This window comes from Grampus griseus (assembly GCF_964374135.1).
Source record: "Grampus griseus genome assembly, chromosome: 1".
Taxonomy (NCBI): domain Eukaryota; kingdom Metazoa; phylum Chordata; class Mammalia; order Artiodactyla; family Delphinidae; genus Grampus; species Grampus griseus.
In genome coordinates, this window is record NC_139017.1 from 1,737,232 (window position 1) to 1,757,602 (window position 20,371).

At 44.2% G+C, this 20,371-nt stretch overlaps 1 protein-coding gene across 1 annotated transcript in view; it reads right to left on the reverse strand.

Moving 5' to 3' along the window:
* Positions 1-445: 445 nt before the first annotated feature.
* The window catches only part of CAMSAP2 (calmodulin regulated spectrin associated protein family member 2), a 97,416-nt gene continuing 77,490 nt past the window's right edge, over positions 446-20,371 (reverse strand). The window contains exons 7-17 of the mRNA XM_082659973.1: positions 20,022-20,115; positions 17,904-17,988; positions 15,000-15,076; positions 14,663-14,732; positions 12,175-14,344; positions 9,381-9,517; positions 8,549-8,769; positions 6,496-6,568; positions 5,638-5,753; positions 3,984-4,102; positions 446-3,348 (exon numbers count right to left, since the gene is read on the reverse strand). Coding sequence (XP_082516099.1) covers positions 3,043-3,348; positions 3,984-4,102; positions 5,638-5,753; positions 6,496-6,568; positions 8,549-8,769; positions 9,381-9,517; positions 12,175-14,344; positions 14,663-14,732; positions 15,000-15,076; positions 17,904-17,988; positions 20,022-20,115 — 3,468 coding nt within the window. The 3' untranslated portion in view covers positions 446-3,042. The remainder of the gene's footprint in view (positions 3,349-3,983; positions 4,103-5,637; positions 5,754-6,495; positions 6,569-8,548; positions 8,770-9,380; positions 9,518-12,174; positions 14,345-14,662; positions 14,733-14,999; positions 15,077-17,903; positions 17,989-20,021; positions 20,116-20,371) is intronic.

Here is a 20,371-nt window from a genome sequence, read left to right on the forward strand (position 1 = left end):
TCAGCAAAATCAAAGTGAAACTTAGAGAATAATGGCCAAGACCTGGCTTCCCACCGCTGCCAGAGACGGCGGGGTAGGCGGTGAGGGGGTCGCCCCAGCAGCCGTTCAGTTCCAAAGGTACAGAGGGTTAGTTCTGACACGATTACTAACTCACCAGAAGAAAGTGAAGCAACACGGAAAAAAGTAGCGTGGGACGAGCACAAACACTTACACGCCACCACACAGACCGTCTGAGCCGAGCACGGAAGGCAACAGACTTTCAGCACTGCCTAAGTCAGGGTTCAAACAACATCTAGTGTTAGTGGCCTCTTATGAATATCTCAACTGTTCAATTTAAACAGAGGTGAAGAGATAGGAGAAACGATATGATGAGTTTGCCCAAGTTCAAATATTACCCCCAAAACCCGTATTTTATTCAAGAAACAGAAAAGGTCATTTGGTGCCATGCTTTTATTCAAATGAAAGGGGAAAAACTACACGGTACCAGGAAGTAGCAAATAGGACAGTCCTTTACAGCACAGCATCGTAAAAAACCTGTAAGCGATGCTCCGGGGCGCACGGTAAGCACACCAGACACTGCACCGCCCGAGGTGCCCATGAAACCACAGTTAAAAAGCTGAATTCGGCTTTAAAAACAGCCAAATAAAAACGGTTAACAGTCGTTCGAAAGCAAAAGGGAAAAGCCGAGAGGAATGAAAAGCTTTCCAAGGCTGTGTCACGTGGCAGAATCTGACAGGCCGCACTGGTAACCGTTACGGGTCTGTTTGGCAAACGTAACTGAATAATTGTCCTCATAACGTGACCCTCCAATGATGAGAAGCACCAGTGTGTTTCAATAAGGTGGACGGATATCTCCAGACTTTATGAAGTAGCATAATTTTCATGTGTATAATTTTCAAAACATAATTTAAAAAAGATCTGCAGACTTAAATAGATCCACATTCTTTCCGCATGAAGAAAGCAAAACATACCGAGAGCGAGGAACTTCTGTGGCAACATTACATTCTACCTTTAGACACTGTGGACATTGCTGGACACACACAAATTTGAGAATAAAGGGTGGTCCTGTCCGGTTTTACTTAGTCGGTTCCTCCACTGTCTGGCAGCCAATTAAAAAAAATTTAATGGCCAAGTAATGTCACCAAGAAGATTGCTTTGATAAAGGAAATTTAATTGATTGAAAAGAACAAATTTAGTAATGTAGAACGCTTATTAATTCTCCTTTTGTCTCTATTATTTACCACATTTTGATTAGATTCACTTACTTGTTTTTTTTTTTAAAACTAGTCAATCTAAACATGTATTTGACAATCATTTCCTTCTCATTGTGATAGAAACGGTTGTCTGAAAGGTAACATGTGCAGTCCCCCAGTTTAAATCTCCATATATTATATACACAGTATGTATACACTTAAAATATAAGAGTTACATATATCCTGGTCTCTTACATGCAAACAGTAGATCACAAATAGTTCTGAGCTACACATATATCTTGCACAGGTACTGGAAAAAAATCTGTGAATTTTTTTTTTTACAGTTTTAACAAATATACATAAATATAAGGACATAAATTACAGTAAAATATTGACAGCATTTGAGAAAATGTTGACAACCCAGATGCACTGATGCCTAAAGGCCTTATAATAATAGAAAAGTACAGTTCAGGGACATCTCATTCCTACTCTTTTTAAAAAATAAGTAAATACATCATATGAGATATTAGTTATTTCTCTAAACAACTCAGTTAGAGAAATGTATAGATTTTAGTCTCTACTTCCCGTGAAAGAAAACAGACTACACATCTCATATATGCTACAATGCTGTCTTTCCCTCTAAGTTTACACGGTTGTCACAACACTGAAACATAACAGGGTCACAGAATCATTCAAGTCTTTTCCTGAGAATGAAGTTTTTCCCCAACTAACCCTCTGGTATACACTGTTAAAGGAACAAAGACCACATAGAGAAGATTTCAAGTGTGTACTTAATCTAAGCTGAACCACTTGAAAAGGATAAAGAAGAAGAAAAACTCAACGTAAGCAAAAGAATGTGAAGCTATTTTAAAATTAAAACGTAGCCCTTTGTACATGTTTAAAAATTCTAAATATAATTTTTTATATCAGTTATAAATATAATGTAAAGACCTCTTGAGAACTCATGGCAGGAAGTCTTACATCCTCTGATTCCGAGACTATTCTCCAAGTGTCCTTCACTTCCGCCAGCTTATAAAGTGACAAACTTTCAGAGAGATAGAGAGCCTTTTTGTTAAAAGAACAATCCAAATTATTCTGAGTTGGTCAGAAGTGGTGTAAAAACAGCACTGATTTAATCAGCAACTTCTTATAACATCTTCTTGGTTAAGCTCATGTGGTTTAAGTGAACCTATAGCAGCTCTTCACAACTTCTCCTCTTATTTAATAGAGAAACATTAATACTTGAGTGAATAATAAATATGGAATTGTAAATACTCAGCAGAATAATTCTTGCAAATGCTCTAACACCATTAAAACATGAGGGTTGCTGTAAAACTAAACACTAGTGTTTCTCTCGGCATCCTAAGGAAGATGCAAGTTACCTCTGAAGGCCTATTACCTACTCGCATGATCTCCACGTGAAACAAAATACAAAGGTATCTTGGGACAAACCCCCAGCAGAGAAAAACAGCAAAATAAACCATCTGAAGACAGGCATGTACGTTAAAAAGTTCTTTAAAAAAAAGCAACAAACAAAACACACAATTCGTAATCTTAGCCGTATTTCAACTAGTGTCCATATGAGAACTCAGTGCTTTGATGTATCGAATACCGAGCAGGCGAACCTCCACCTGTGAGCTGGACAGCGCGTCACCGCCTGGCCTATCACCCGTGTGGGTCCTCCTGCACTCCAAACACTGCGGTCTACATTCCAGTTGTCATGACAACAGAGCTGGATGTCCAGTTTCAATTAATAAAAGTCTGTTGGCAATTAGAAAGGTTTTCTATAGGCAGGAAAGATGCAGTGCAAATTTAGCATGAATGTTCTGAAGCGAGTATTTCCCGGTTCCTATGCTTTAGTGGGCAAAAGTTTCTTGGGCGTCACTGGTCTCTTGGTCTGCCATAAATGGCTGTGAATGGTAATGGCATCAACACTGGCAGATAAAGTTTTAGCGGGGATGTGGCTGAACTGTTTCCTGTCAGAATTATATTTGTAAAGGCCCTCGATCATCTTTTTAGTGATAGATTTAGGGCCTATCCCAGTCAGCTTATTAATCTCTTCAGTCTCTGGGCAGTAAGTGTACAAAGACCTGAACTGGCAGCCTGAATCCCGGAACAAGATTAGGAAGTTGTTGGCATCTGACTTCTCCATTTCCTTTAGGATAAGAAACAAAAATAAAAGCCCTTAAACATTTTGCCGAATATAATTTATATAACTGTGTTACATTTCTTGGCCAGTTTTTATGACACGTAATTTAAGATACAAGTTCTTAGTAGCCAAAATGAGGCATGCAATCCACGTCCAGCACACGGGGTTGAGATGTGTGCAGAGACCTTACCGCTGAGGTCCTGTTGGCTGTGCCGGAATTGTAGTCCCGGAGGGACTTAAAAGGGCTGCAGGGTCTGCTAACTCTCGGTCTCAGTCAAACTGTCTCTACCACTAACAACCAGGCATTGGCGATCTCCTTCGCAACAGAGCTTCATTTTAAAAAAGGCAGATCACGTTATCTGCATTTATGAAACGTGAATGAGCGACTCTGGGCAAGAAAATAATTTATAATTTTATATTATCATCTTAAGTCTATGCCTAGTCTTTAATAAAATCTGCGGTCTTCCAGAATCCCGTTTGAAAGTAAACTCAGTCTAACAGTGAGAACATAGTTAACAGATCTTTCATATGCTGTTGAAATTCTAGGAGTCCCCTGAAGGGAATTTCCTCCTGAACTGAAAGAGAAGACTCCTTCAGTTTTACAATGTTGCCAAATGTAATTTTCGTGCAAACGTGCTTACCTCCAGTATCTTTCTCTTCTGGCCTTCATTTACTCTTCCAGCCAAACAGCAATGAGCTAAAGCGTTTTGTATTATGTGCTTATTGGATTTTGCACTGGGTTCTTTGAAGAGCTTTGGTCCTGTGGCAGAATTTAATAACAGTAATAAAACAAAAACAGCATTCCTACGTCAGAAATACGACTGTGTTTAAACAACGCGACTGTCCCTACACCCATTAAACTCTGTAATGGAAAACCACATTCTGTGCCGGAGGGCCTCTGGCTGCTCTGCAGCGGTCAGAGCAGGTCAGAGCACTGTTGCATCCGCAGGGACACCCCTGGGGGCCTTCGCGGGCCTTGCTGTGATCGTCGCACTGCCCGTTTCCCCCCTTTCTCGGGTTTGGTAAGGTGATTGGTGACCTTAACGCACAATGGGACCGCAAGTAACTTTAGCTTTTAAAAGACAAGCAAAAGCTTCATCTTTTTCTTCTTCCGCACCTCTGGGGTTTTTTCTTAGCATTTTTTTTTCACAACGGTGTCTGTAAAGCACAGAAACCCTTTTTGCCACTTTGCTGGGACATTCGCGCTCGTGAAGGGCCGTGTGTTGGCAGGCTCCCTGCCCCTCACACTAACTCAGCTCTGCCCCGAAAGGCCCTCGGTAGTGTGCCGAGAAACTGGTTCTTTGGGAAAGAAAAAACATGAGCCCTGACCTTTACCTATTTCTAGAGTAAACTACTCCTACCGTGGCTGACTCAGGGCCAGCAATTGTTCTGCAGCCGCATAATTCCTGGAATTTTACAGTCAGCCCGTGAGCTGGTCTGAGCTGGTCAGGTGCCTGCCGCAGGCCTGCAGCTCTGGGCTCCCAGCGGTGCTGCAACACGGCCATTAAGCTGGCCTTGAAGGCTGACACGCTGCTGAACGGGGCTGTCGTAGAAGCCATAGAACAGGGAGGGAAAGCTCACACCAAGTCAGCCAGCTTTGCCTCCCTGGGCCTTTGGGGGCCACTTCCAGGGCCACACGGATGCAGGCGGGACGCGGGCGGTCTCTGCTCCTCCGCACTTCTCCTGTCCTCCCACCTACCTCTCCAGGGCGCTCACATTTCCTCTCCTGCTTCTTTTCTTTAGTTCTTACCTACTTTCCATTCCATGAGCTTTTCCTTCAATAACACCTCTGCAAACAGAGGCTGGAGGCGGGCCTGACGGGGACGTGCAAGGCTGGGTGCCCTCCTAGACCCAATGCATTCCCATGTCTTCTAGAGCCTCTCAACATTTTTTCAAGACGCACTGTTCCAGATACTGAAATCCCAGCGTTAGAGCAGGGGCTTGGTGGACTCTAGCTGTTCCCAGTACTCAGGACCGATGCACTGCTGAGGGACCCTCTCTAAAACTTCTTCAAACCCAAACCACAACACAGAAACGGCCTGCGTTTTTAAGGGAGAAGTAGAGGAACGAGGTGTTAAGTGGTGCTACTACCTTTTAGAAACTTACCTTAATTCTTCTGGGACAAACCATATCACTGAAACCGACTTACCTGAAAGTGACCACCTGCGTTCACTGTTTCGGATCAGTCTTCCGTGTTTAGACCGAGAGGCAAGTCGGTGAACCTTTCTTAGCACAGCCTGCGGTTAGTCTCAGCCCCATGTTAAACTGTTTCCCTAAAAATGCACAGGCACTGACCTGTGTACTCTGTTCCAGAAGCCACAGAAGAAGTGGTCGAAGCGTTCTCCCAGTCCTTCTCGCCATTTCTACTGCCACAACGGCTTGGGGACAAGAAGCCTTCTACAGACTCTGATCTAAATATAAATAACATTTTAATGCCTCAGATAGAGAAACACATTTGGGGTTCAGAAGGGTATACGTGAGCACCAAACACACTCAACCCAGAGGCTTTTAAACAAGAGGACGGTGATAACTTGGTCTCCTTCACAGCTATACATCCAAGTCCTGAGAACTCAGCAGGCACTCCCTAAGTGTCTGCTGAATGACAGAATGAATGGTTTGTCCACATGACAATCGGCAATTAACGCAGTGGGGTGGTAATACAAAGATCAGACCTCAGAGCTGATGACTGTCCCTAGAAACGCTCTTTTCTGTATATGGGTGTTATAGTATAAAATAATGAAATACTGATTTTTAGCTTCTAAGGTACATATATCCTAGAGAAAGAAAGAGACAGCGTACAAAAGAGATCTTTCCTAAGTCACGAGCAATAATTCCTTACTTTGGAATTATCCTAAAGGGGAAGAAAACTAGAGGCCGGCACTATACCGATGAGGTACTTTCTGTTTTTACCATGATTATATCACAATCGTAGTGGCAACGACTGATGTACAATTACGGTTAATGTCTTATTGGTGTCATAATTCTGCAGGATAAAAAACTGAAAGATGAACAGACCTCTTTACATATAAATTTCTTTTAACAGAAACCCAAACTCTCCTAGCGAGCAACACTTATAAACATTTGTGACTATGGTCCGTTCACTGGGAAATACAAAGTAACGTTTTCTATGAAAACGCTTACGCTGCAACTTACCTCGGGGTCCTCCTGCCTGAATGCACACTCTCGCTGTCGCCTGTGTTCAGTGACGCCAAAGAAAGGCTAGAGACTGAAAAGACACGATAAATTTGTGATCCTGAATAAAAACAAGATTAGAAATTCAAAAGGAACAACTGGAAAAGAGTCTGCTCATTAGGCAACACCAGCATATGAAAACGGAGCTCACGCAGTTTCTTTTCCTTTTTAGATGCATAATATGCTTGCATGCATGTACGCACAATTTATTCAAAATGAGCAAGGAACTACTTTTGAGAAATAATGAAATAAGTGAGGAATTAAGAGGTACAAACTTCCAGCTGGAAGATAAATGAGTCACGGGGATGAAATGTACAGGGTGGGGAACATAGTCAATAACTGTGTAATATCTTTGTACAGTGACAGGTGGTAACTAGACTAACCCTGGTGATCATTTTGAAACGTATGGAAACATCAAATGAATCACTATGTTGTGTAACAGGAACTAACACAGTGTTGTAGGTCAATTATACTTCAACAAACAAACCAACTCATAGATAGAGATCAGATTTGTGGTTACCAGAGGTGGGGGGAGGGAGGGGGAACTGGAAGAAGGTGGTGGAAAGGTACAACTTCCAGTTACAAGACAAACAGTCCTGGGGATGTGATGTACAGCAAGACGATTACGGTTTATAATTTATCTAACACTGCTGTGTGATATATGACACGAAAACTGCTAAGAGTAAATCCTAGGAGTTCTCATCACAAGGAACAAACATGTTTTTCTTTTCCTTTAATGTTGTATCTATACGAGATCAGATGATGGATGTTCAGTAAATTTACTGTGGTCATCATTTCATGATGTATGTAAGTCAGATCATTATACTGTACATCTTAAACTTATACAGTGCTGTATGCTAATTATATCTCAATAAGGCTGGAAGGAAAAAAAAAAGAAATAATGACAAAATTAATTGCTGTTAGGATTTATTCCAGAAACAACGTGGTAATATGAGATATAATACAGTGATTATAAGGAAGAAGTTAACAATAAGAAAAATTAACAAAGAAATCAACAAGAAGAATAAAATATATTTAGGAGTATCTAATTACCAGGTAGAAAATTAATTTATTAATTTCAGCCAATACCGGGTATCAAAAATTTTCACTGACTAGAAAAGGTAGAGTTCTCTTTATTTTTTGAACTGAAGTATAGTTAATTTACAATGTTGTGTTAGTTTCTGGTGTATAGCAAAGTGATTCACTTACATATTATATATATATATATATATATATATACACATTCTTTTTCAGATTCTTTTCCATTATAAGTCTATTACAAGATACTGAATATAGTTCCCTGTGCTGTACAGTAGGTCCTTGTTGGTTCTCTATTTTATATATAGTAGTGTGTACCTGTTAATCCCAAACTCCTACTTTATCTCACCCACCCCGTCCCTTTTCCCCTTTGGTAACCATAAGTTTGTTTTCTATGTCTGTGAGCATTAGAGGTCTCTTTAAACAGTCAATGTTATGTTATTTTCCTTCAGTTTTAGAATTACTCTAGGAATTCTCTAAAATTTTCCATGGCATTTAGTTTTAATAAAGTAAACATTAAAAAAATAAGAATATGCATGTTGAATTTAGAAAAAAATATTATCTCAACTCCAGAAATTATAAATTTGGATTTTTGACCATTTATATCTTAAAGGAGGGACTCATGAACTCCTGATCTTATATTCCTGGTTATACTGACATGTTCTGTACACATTCCTGGCACACAATGCTTATCCTTCAATTTACCAGTACAGAAAGGGCAGTTAATGATCCAGGGAGCTGACGTCTGCGGGCGAGCTCCCTGCCAGGTTAGTGTTTAAGCTGGATGTTCAGCCCCTGCGTTTGCTCTGTTGGCCATATGCATGCACACATAATACACTCAAGTCACCGGAAGCATCCTCTGCTCGTTCTGGTTCTGCACACAGGGAGTGTGCAGTTCAGCCCCGAGCACCCCCTGCCAGCGTGACTGCCCGGGCTGCTGTGGCTATGAACAGACTCCTCACAATGCACGTGTTACCTGGAGGACCTTTTATGGGTGTTTTGGGGGATTCGACGTGGTCTCTGTGGATAGACTTCGGCCGCTGCTTTTTCTGCTTTGCCCCCTGAGGCCGAGGTTTGATGACCGTGTCCATGTCTTCCATGAGCTTCAGCTGCTTGCGCCTCAGGTACTCCTGCCGGATGAACTCCCGGCGGGCTCGCTCATCCTCCTTCTTCTGACGTTCTTCCTCGGTTTTACGCCTAGGAAACAGGCGGGTACATTTCTTTGTGCACAACACTGTCAGGTGTGCGCTTACGTGAGAAGGAAGAATGATTCAGCCCCTGGGAAACTGGTTCATTTAAAATGTACTTGAGGGCTTCCCTTGGTGGCGCAGTGGTTGAAAGTCCGCCTGCCGATGCAGGGGACGCGGGTTCGTGCCCCGGTCCGGGAAGATCCCACATGCCGCGGAGCAGCTAGGCCCGTGAGCCATGGCCGCTCGGCCTGCGAGTCCGGAGCCTGTGCTCCGCAACGGGAGAGGCCACAGCAGTGAGAGGCCCGCGTACCGCAAAAAAAAAAAAAAAAAAATGTACTTGAGATCATTTAGGTCACTTAAATATACCATTAATAAGTAAGTACTTAAAAAATGCGTGTGTGTGTGTGTGGAAAATTACTTTCAATTAATGTTTCTGGAGAACTTTAAGATGCCTCAAACTCAGGATAAAAACATGCAACCAAGTAACACTTTGGGAAAATCACTTCTAAAAAGCACCCCAAATCAGCGTCGTCTCTATATTCTGCAAAGGTCCCTAAACACCGTTAACAAGAGTCAGGGGGACACCACCTCCCACGGACCCCGCGCAGCGGCCCCCACCTGGTCTCCTCTTTCTTGTGCTCCATCTCAGCTTCCAGCTGTTGCTTCCGCAGCTGGGTCTCTTTCTCCCTTCTTAATCGTTTCTCCAACAAAGCTGCCCGTTTCATGGCCATATCATTTTCTGCTTTTTGATCATCCTAAGAGTGAATGTCATTGAGAAAGAGGAAACATCTGAGGCACCAATATCCTCACGTTCAATGCTTGTGGCCACATGGAGGGGTCACTCTTAATAACTGAAACTCCAAACTGTCTAGTGAAGCTCACTCCAACCGCACCATAGATGCACATGTTCCAAAATTATGAGGGGAGAAATGAATTAAAGTGGTAATACTTTTATCAAGTAACAGAGGACACAAACTTCTTTGATTACATGTTTTCAAAACTTAGGAAGTTAGCAAAGAACAACATAAAAAGGAAAAAAAAAGACAAAGTTTTTTTGGGCCCTGATAAATAACTGATAGAGTGGAGAGTTTCCCCACAATTTTTAAAACATGCTTAATATAGAAAACTCAAGTAAAAGCATCAAAAAAATTAGCTACCCAAAGCTGTATCACATAAATGAAGCTATTGCTGCATGATTTTCTTTAAAAAGTTGAGGTCCTGACAGTTTGTTTGCTGGGTTCTGAACTATACCACAGGTTTTTCCTTTGAAGAGAAGACGAGCATACTTATACTCCTAACCCCAGAGCTAGTTCATGACCTGTAGGTGTCCTGAGCCTGCCCCAGCTTCTACCTGAACGCTCAGGGAGCTCAGAAGTCAGGAAAGTAACCAGCTGTAGAAGTGGTTCCCTGTTGTAACGATGCCTTGCTTATTAATTCAACAAGTGTTTCCTGCGTGTCTAATACATTCACAACATAGTGTCAGACATTACAGATACTAAAATATGAAAAAGATAGGGCACCTTAGGTTAAGGAGCTTCTAGATCCCACGGGGAAGAGGTACAAACAAGGTGCTTTGCACAGAAACCCAGAGAGAGATGAACTCTGAATGGAGAAAGTCAGAAGATACCATTCAAACAGTCAGTCCAAACATTCACACGTCTGTGTCAAACAAACTACACACACTGCAATATGCCAGGCACTTTACTCTGCTCTGGGGATAAGGAGATGCAGTGTCTCTAGGAGTTCACAGTCTAAGAGAAATCGTAACAGAAGCAAATCACAGGGTAGTTGGAAATTCTGGGTCAGCAGCATTACTATGAGGATGTTTAGGATACAAGAGACCCAGAGGAGAACATATTCACATCTACCCAAGGAATCATGAAAGGCTGCAGCAAACAGATGAGGCCTGAGGTTAGTCTTACAAAACATCCCAGAGTTATGGGGGGAGAGGGTGGACCAACAGGCTTGGATCAGTCTGTGAAAGGCCCCTGAATACATGCTGAGGGGTTTAAGTTTATCCAACAGGCAACTCTAAGAGACTCTGTCGAGTTATGCTACCAAGTGGCAGTGTGACGAATGGAACCATGACAGAGGCAGGGAGCCCCGTGAATGAGCTATGACCACGGTCCAAGGGGGGAGTACTGGGCAGTGAAAACTGAAGTGAGGAAACGAGGGTAGAGATGGACTGTACGTTTTACACCCAAGGATGCCCCTCTGTTCTCCTTTCTCTGCAGGAGCAGAGGTAGCAAGGTCTCTAAAATTAAACACATCTATTACTGTCTACAGTAGCAGCCTATTAAAAAAAAAATAGTAGTTCTACACGGTTAAGAGACAAAACACAACCCACATTCAAATTTCTAAACATTAAAAAGGGCCGAGAGGGCCATCTCTCTATGACCAACTTCAAAGTAAGTTACCAGGTTCCAATATTTAATGATCCTAAGTAAAACTAGCAATTGTAACCACTTCAGTATTCGCGGGTTTTGACCCCAATAGGACTGCTGTACGTTTCACTTAAAACCCGAAATTATAAACTGTTGCCACTGAGTGCTGTCTTTCTATCTATATTCCCAATTGTGGAGCTATTCAGGATCACAAACTATTTACTTTAGTCCCTTAACTAAAAAGAGAAACATGAGTAGCACACATATACATGTTTCTGATTATAAAGAACCCTATATTATTCCCTATAGGGAATTTGGAAAAATGTAAAGATGAAAAAAGGGATGACAGGAGAGACATTTTTAAATAATATTAGGCTTTTCTGGTTCTAATATCTATGATAAATTTCAAGATCTTACCATCACGAGGTGATACTGCTCAGTATTTGTGTTAGTTGGCTGTAGTATTGTTTAAACACATGTCACACCCAACACCGACCCTGAGATTAGGGGTCATATGCTACACCTTCGCCAATGCTTCTAGAGAAGCTATTTCAATGACAACTGCTCCAATTATATACTTTTAAATGTTTCACCTTGCACGAGTCTGTCTGGTCAGTTTTCAAAAGATTTTTTAGAAAACAATACATACAAGGGAAGATGGTCAGTATTAAGAAAATAAACTAAAACAGACTTACATGCAATGCCAAGTTATGAGCTTTTTACAAAGTGGCCACTGCACATCTTTTGGAAGAGTGTGAATCACTTGGTTTTCAAAAGGCTTTGGTGAAAGTGAGAGAGTCAGAGGGACAAAAACAGCACGTCTAAACATGTACCACGATGTGATGAAAGGAGGACTGTTCTAGAAACCAATGTGCCCGAACATAACTGCAGTCCGCAAGGGGCGGGCCAGAATACATTTTAGGATTAATGGCAGACCTGGAACGAGAAGGGCGGCTGCCGAAGCAGCAAGCGCGCCCACTGAAAACACCCACCGACGCAGGGGCCTGGGCCACGCGGGTTAGCGTTACCTTAAAGAAGAATCCACAGCATACTTTCTGGTCGTCATCAACTGGTTCCTTATCACTTTCTCCGTCATATTTTTCAACAGATACATCAGCCTTTTCAGGGGCTTTCAAATCTGAGAGGGAGACTTCAATCAGATTAGCACTTTTAGGAGCAGCGGGTGGGAAGGCAGGTCTGCAAGGAGGCTCTGCAGGCTGACTCACGCGGTCCTCGCTCCGGGTGGGCCACGCGGTCTCCGTGGCGGGCCGCGCCAGGCCCTCGGGAGCCGCAGGGGGCGGAGCCTGCGCCTCCTCGTCCTCCGGGATGTGCCCGTGCTGCTCCCGAAGGCCCGTGGACCCCTCCCCCTCCTCCTCCCCCTCCTCGTCCTCCGCTCCCTCCTTGCGTCCGGACTCCTTCGCTTCCGGCTCTCCGCCGCCCCCCAAGCACACGAAGGACCTGGTCTGAATGGGGACCTGACTCGGGGAGAACCTCCTGAGCCGAGGGAGGCTGTCCACAGAGCGAGGGGGCGTCAGCGTTCGGTGCAAGGGCGTGAGTTTCAATTCATTTGGCCTGGGAGTTCTCTGAGTTTTGACGGAGAAGGAGGCGCTCTTCCTGGCAGCGGGCTGCGGAGACGGGTGGGCAGGGCGGGGGGCTTCGGCCGGCGGCCGGTGGGGCTTCCCTGCGCGGGCCGGCCGGTGCGGAGAGGGCGGGGGCGGGGAGATGACCCAGGCCTGCTGCTCGCGCATGTGCATCAGCAGCTCCTGCTGCAGCGCCAGGCGCTGCATCTCCCGCTGCAGGACGAGCAGGGAGGCGTTGAGCCTCTCGATGGAGCGCGTGTGCTCCAGCAGCTCGCCGTCCTGCGGCGGCTCCTCCGCGGGGCAGGCCGGGCTCCACGGCCCCTCGGGGTCGCCGGGCGCACTCGGGGACGGCGGCCACCTGCCCACGGGGCTCTCCGTGCCCTCCTTGGGGTCCGCCGGGGACCCGCTCCTCGGGCCGTTCGCCTTCTGTGGCTCCTTCTCCGGCGGCCGCTCCGCGTACACTTTCCCGTCTTCCGCGCCAGCCGCCTCCTCCCGGGGCGGGGAGGGGCCGTCCCCTTTCCTTTTCACCACGGTGAGAAAGGCCGTCCGCCCCATCTTCTGCCTCTGCTTGGTGAACGCGGCCTCCATCTTCTTCTTCTGGGCCTCGATGGCCCGCCGTTTCTCCTCCAGCTTCATCCTGAGATGCACCACCTCGGAGGCCAGCAGCTGCGTGGTGTCCCGGCCGTGCGGAAGGCCCGTGTCCTCTGGGGTCTGTGCCCAGGCCACCACGTGAGGGATGTTGAGCTCCGAGCCCTCCGGCGTGGTCTTCTGAGAACTGCTGCCGCTGCTTTTTCCGTCGGTGTGATTCAGCTTCCTGAACTTCTGTTCGGCAAAGCTGGTCATCTTCACGCCGGAACTGGAGGAGGCGCTGCTACCGGGCTGGGACTTGGTGCTGACGGTGCTGGGACAGGGACTCAAGGCCTCTCTGGGGTTGTAGTCCTGGAGGAATTTGGATGTGTCGTCCACGTCAGAGTCCAGACTCACGGTGTAGTCTCTCAGGGAAGAGTCTTCATCCATAGTTTCCGGAATGTCCTCTGAAGGGACGTGGATCCCCGTGTCCACCTCCGTGTTGTCAGTGACGGGGCTCGAGGCGCCTTTCGTGTCCGCCATGCTCTCGGGACTGGACTGGCTGCGCGGGACGCTGCAGTTCAGGACGCCCACGTCCTGGCTGTGGAGGAAGAAGCCGTTGGCAAGCTGGTCCGGCCGAGGGGTGTGGGCAGGCTGCTCGGTGTCGTGGATTATCTGTAACGCTTCCTCGATGCTGGGGGTCCCGACCTGACTGCCGAACTCATCGAGGAGCACCCTGCTCTGCAGAGCTCCATTCGGAAGCCTGTGAGCCATGCTCTGCTTAGAACCTACTTCGTTTGTGTTTAGGGGCACGTAGGCCGTCAGGTGGCCGTGAGAGCCCACCTGAAGTTCTTCAATGCTTCCTGCTCCCTCCTCCCCATTTACTGGCTTGAAGGACAGATTCTTCCTAATGTTCTTGGATACACGACTGTTGTTCAGAGTAAGTCCTTCATTACTAATAGAACGAGTGATTCCTTGGTTTGGAGTGGATCTCTGTATACTACTTTCTTTATCGAAAGAAATATCAAATGAAACGCCATGCACTGATGATCTAAAAAAAAATTAAAGAGAAAATCTTTAAATAATCCCAGAAAGGAAACAATCTGATATCACTGAACAGCAACAGTTATTTGAAATTATGCTTCCTTTCTTTCCCATTTCTCATAATCACATTGTCCTCAAGGCGAGGGTAAGGCTGTCGGGCCACCCGTCACATTTGGCCCCTTTGGTCACTCTATCATCGGCCCACGTTGCCCTTTTCAAATGCAGGTACTAATTAAATTGCAATCTGGCTAACAAGGGGGTGGGGGCGGGGGATGAGCAGTTCTTGAGAACGTGAGTACACTTTTAAAAATAAGTCTCTGTGTACCTTTTCTCCTTGGGCCATGTCCCTATGAAGCCGTCAACATAGGACATAGATGAAGACCTTCTTATTCCTCCTTCAAATGCATAAAAGTAAAAGTCATTGAAATCATGTAAAAAAAATTTAACTTACAATAATTTAACAGATTTCACATAAGGTAAGTACATGTGGAGAAATAAAGATCATTTTGTTAAAAGCAAGCATAGAGAAGCAGCCCTTTTAGTGTGTCATATGTAACACTTTTTAGAAAAAAGAACTGGATACTTTTATTTACATTTATTCTCAATCATTTTCTAGTTAACCACTTAAATGGCATTTTCCTAGGCTTTTTCAAATACATTACCTGAGGCTGAAGGATGAGCTTGGGGACGTCTAGAAGGCAAATGAGGACGACAGTGTGTAAGCGCAGCTCCTTCCCCACTGCAACGTAAAATACACGTCAATCAAATGTCATAAAGTGTCTAGCTCTTGCATATAAATTTTAGATACAACAGCTGAAGTCGGAAACAACACTGTCACTTCCGACTCTCCATCCTAAGTGAAAAAAAAATTAATAAGGAAACATAATATAGTGTTTAAACCAAAGAATGGCGGTGATTATATGTATCTCTATGTATTTTATGTCTTTTAGCCCAAGAGCTTGAAACACTACTTTCATGTACAGCTCAATGTCCTTATGAGACAAGATACGGCACATTATTTTCATTTTACAAATAGAAAGACTGAGAATTAAAGAAAGTAAAGTCGTCAACTTGCAGTATTCTGGTCGAATCTCAATCTCTAAAAGTACAGGAATGATGAATCCCTGTGAAAGAGCCTGGCACCCCCTGCTCGCGGGCAGTCTGCACGTCTTTAACACTTACATTTCTTCTGATTTAACTCCACCCTGTTCCAGTTAATGCAGCGGATCACACAGTCTACTTCTCAGTTTCTGACGACATTTGGCCACAATTTAGTTTTTCTTTTTCTGCGTTTTCAGTCCACCACGGCCTACCTTGTAGCAGGTGAAACTAAGCATCCCGACCCCAATGGGCTGAGACTAAGCTGGGAGCAGGACGCCGTGACCTCTGCAGCTCTCTGCGACCACACTACCTCTCGGCTAATGCAAACTGCGAAGGTGGACAAGCAGCTAAAGGATACAAAGGTAAGCCACAATGCTGCATTCTTATTATTTAATGAAAGCTTAATTCACGAGCTTTCCAGAAGCAACAACGCCCGGAGCACGTGCACACCTTCGCTGTCGCTTAGCTCCCACAGCCCCTGCCCCTGCCCCGCACATCAGTTTCCTCTCACTGGCGTCCCGGGTCGTTGCCTGGGAAACCCGGGGAGAGGACCCCACGCTGCTCCCTGTCTCGTCCGTCTCTCTCATCCCCGCTCCAGTAGCCTTTCTGCAACCTCTACCCTTCCTACATCTACAACAGGAGCATAATCCTGAAGAGATGCAAGTTCAGTTATTAAAATAGGTTCACTCTTTTCTTCTTCCCCAAGTAATGGCTAAACTGTGGTACCTTCCTACAGTTGCCTTACTTCACGCCTGCACAGAGGATTTTGATGTGGGGTGATTCCCGTACAGGTTAGTAGCCAAGCAGTAGCTGCTACCAATGTCTTGCTTTGCTGTCTTCTTCCTTTGGCTTTTTTTCCTCGTAAGGTCACCATTCAGGTGCGATAACATTTGTAAATGTGGCTGCATTATTCCCAGGAAGAGCAGAAATCCTTGAATCCTTCCCCAAAAGTTCTACAATGGGAGAACTACAAATGGACCATATGGAAACTCATAGAAATGAAAGGATTACACAATGACTCTTCAAGGAAAAGGATTCAGACATCCATCTGGTTATAGAAAGTTCTTCCGCTGGGAGAAAGGAAAAAGGTAGCCACTCAGATATCTGAGAGACAGAGAAGGAATGAGTCTTCCAGAGAATCTTAAGACATTTCCCAGTGTCAGAAAGGTGGAAGGTCGTCCACTCAAGTTCCTAGAAATAATAATCATGGAATAACCTAGTCTTTAACTGGAAAGTTTCAGAGGTTTTAAAGATTTAACAGTACAAGAGTTACGACCCAGAATACTGAGTGTTTTCTAAATTTTCAGGGAAGGAAATGCCACTATCCAACCGACCCAGGAAAGCACTGAGGAAGTAGCGTGTACAAAGAAGTTTCCGACGGGATAAAACAGAGACGCTCCTGGATCAGCCACATTCTAACCTAATCCCTTTGTGGTAAATCTCAGGGGTGGTTACGAAATAGAAAACTTAGTGGAAGTAAGAAAATTTATAGGAGTCAATCAGAGGGTAAGGGAAGGAAAATGCCTTCTTAATCTGAAGGAAGTACTTTAGCGAGATGAGAAGTGCACAGCGCTAAGAAGCCCTACCGAAGGCAGTAAGAGTACTGTAAGGGTTCTGTCCATGCTCGTTAGCACACAGTGGAGAGAGAGACTTCTTAGATGTGAGGAGGGGGTGACAACTTCAGTACAAGTTCATATTTCATGCAGAAAGATTCAATTTCTTACTCATAATTTTTAAAATATATTTTTAATAGATCTGCTTGAATTTCTAAAAAAAAAAAAAAAATCCCAAAATACATCCATTTTAAACTTAAAATAAAAATCAGGTAAGTTAGGGAGCCCAAAGTCAATACACATTTTAGGTTCTAGTAAATATGCATTAAAAGTGCTTATAGGATCTGCTGAAAGACAGTTTTAAACAAATTAATGTCTCTATCACATACTTGGGTCAGAAGTCAGGATTACCCGGCTATTAAATGTTTACTTTGCTTCCAGTTCAGTTCCTGATACTAAGAACTAAAGCATGAGATAAAGATTCAACAGGACAATAAATATTCCACTGTGCTCTATGAATAGCTACAGTAACCAGCAAACAAAACAGTAGGGAAAACTGCCTCAAAGATTAAAAAATTATTAAAAAATGGAAAATTAAAAAATTTCCCCCTGGCCTAAGAGCTACCTGTCGTTTAAGCATCATATAATCTCAATTATAAACAAGTTATGCAGCAAAAGTTTAGTTTTAGGCTGATTACTTGGACCTTCCCACCTTTCAGTGCGATTCCTAAAAGCCTATTTATGAAACGTTCATTTCAGTGTAAATTTCAATTACGGTGATGTTAAAACAGGCTTTAATAGGGTAAGTTAATTGAAACGTGCTTAGTTCAAAGTCCAACTGAAACTTTAAAAACTCTAATGTAATAAGATTTTGATTTCCTGAGTGAATGGAATCGATGTTCTGGACTCTACCTTGGGGTGAAGTCAGAGCTGTCCAAGGCGTTTCTCTGGGCAGCAGTTAAGACAGGATCTGAGGGCAGATCGTCCACAGGTTCAGCTACAGGAAAGGAAAAAAAAACTCAGAATTACATAGTTAGCATGTTTCCAACACTGCTTCAGGAATTATGAGCCACAAATAAATGTTTAAGTTTAACCACAATTTTCCTTATTACTTATAGAGAAATCTTAGCATATTTAATTTTCTCCTTAAATAATTTTCAAAAGGACAGATTTTCTTTAAACTGTTCTTGGAAGTGTTCTGGCTTAAAAAATCCACTTGACTGGGGCTTCCCTGGTGGCACAGCGGTTAAGAATCCGCCTGCCAATGCAGGGGACACAGGTTTCAGCCCTGGTCTGGGAAGATCCCACACACCAAGGAGCAACTAAGCCCGTGCACCACAACTACTGAGCCTGCGCTCTAGAGCCCGCAAGCCACAACTACTGAGCCCACGTGCCACAACTACTGAAGCCCACGCGCCCTAGAGCCTGTGCTCTGAAGCAAGAGAAGCCACTGCAATAGGAAGCCCACGCACCGCAAAAAAGAGTAGCCCCCGCTCACCACAACTAGAGAAAGCCCGCGCGCAGCAACAAAGACCCAACGCAGCCAAAAATAAATAAATGAATTTAAAAAAATCCACTTGATTAAGGCTAATTGGGAAAAAAAAGGCTTAATATAAGATAAATAAACGTATTTAAAACAAAAATAAACGAGTGTCTAATTTTGCTAAAAGCTTTCACAGAACTTCAGTTACACATGGTCACTTCTACATCTATGAAACAGTTGGTATTTTGGTAATCAATTAGAGACAGAATTTCATTGGTTAGTAATTAAAACCACGGGTATAGTTTATATTTTTGTAAATAACGCTCATTTATTGTTTGCTTTGGAGGCCTAATATAACAGCTGTTGAATATTTTGAATAGTGGGCTTCACAGATGAGATCACACAAAGCGACGTACATGGAAACTCCATGTTAACGGTGAAAAGCTGTACAGTATCGTTTGTGGTAACTACTGAAGACACTTGGCTTTACGCAGTGGCCTTCGGGAAGGGCCTCGGCTGCTCTCTAGGTCTGCCTCGTTACACGACAGCTCTGCCCTAAGCAGCTCGGAAGCACAACAGGTTAAACACTCATTTCCTGCATGTTTTACAGAATTTGGCCTGGGACGCAGTGGGCCAGCCGACTGAAGGCAGCTCCTTCTACTCACCAGAGTGGTATCGCCCTCCCACGTCCCTTACCCACTGCCGCCTGAGTACGCAGTTTTCCCTCCTTCTTGATCTCTTGCTCTTCTTTAATATTTTTTGAGGGAAGGGGTGGGGATGGGGAGAAATAAGGGAAAATACAAAAATGGGGCACCAAGGAAAGCAGCTAGCTAGCTGGGAGGCACAGTAATCCCACTTCGTGCTGGGCAGACCGCTGGCAGCAGAAGAACCCAGAGTTGTGACGGGGGCAAGTTCTCTAGTGGGCCCACACTTATCACGTGGAATTGATTTTCCCCTACAGAAATTAAACTCTGGTCTTATAATGGAAAATCTGTTCTGCTTTAGAGAAAATACAGAGAGATTTTTTTCCTTTCATTTCCAGAGATCTTTACGGTAACTTACCCCTTTATTTCTTACCAGTGTCCTTATTATGAGCAATCAATAGATCGTGGTACCGTAACAATCACAAAACCTACTAGGGTTAAAAATAAATATAACAAGCCCCTTTATGGTTTAAGGGCAAGTTCAAATTACAGATTAAAGCCAAGCCATAATTTGAGTGGCTTCTGGGCAACAATGTTAAAAACTCAGACTCTGACAGGGAACAAAAAGCTAGGGATGGGGGTAAAAGATGCAAAGAGAGGAAAGTGGGAAAACAGTTAAAGCTACAAGTTCCACAGCATAAGCCGTGGAATGCAGGGCTATTCTCGCCACCCCCTTTGCCTCCCCTACACCATGTCTGTCACGGAGAATTTAGTGGCTTTAAACGTTGAGAGAGAATTTATCAAGGCTAGACTAGGACACAGCAACAGGCTTCCCTATAAAAGAATAACCAGGTGAGGCTATCTGAACGCTCCATCCTGCTTGTTTACGGGAACATTGATCACCTCCTTGCGGACGAGCATCGCGGGGCTGGACGAAGGAGGGCTTCACGACCTCAAACCACCAGAAGAGCTCCGCCATGAACACCAGGTAGTTACTCTGTGCGAGAGGCAAGAAGTTAGGAGAGAAAGCAGGTAACGCCCGACCAGAAAGCAATGACAGGGAGTTACCTATTAAAACACAGCTCGAAATAGCATTCACCCATCAAAATCTGTGATTTTTTTTTTAAAGAAATGATAAAGCTTATAATCCCTAAGGCTGTGCTGCGGGTTTCCTCCTCAGAAGCCTTCCATCCTCAGTTATATTTCTGTCTCCTGTATGTTTATTCTTCTCCTCAGCTGAGTCCTTCCTGCTT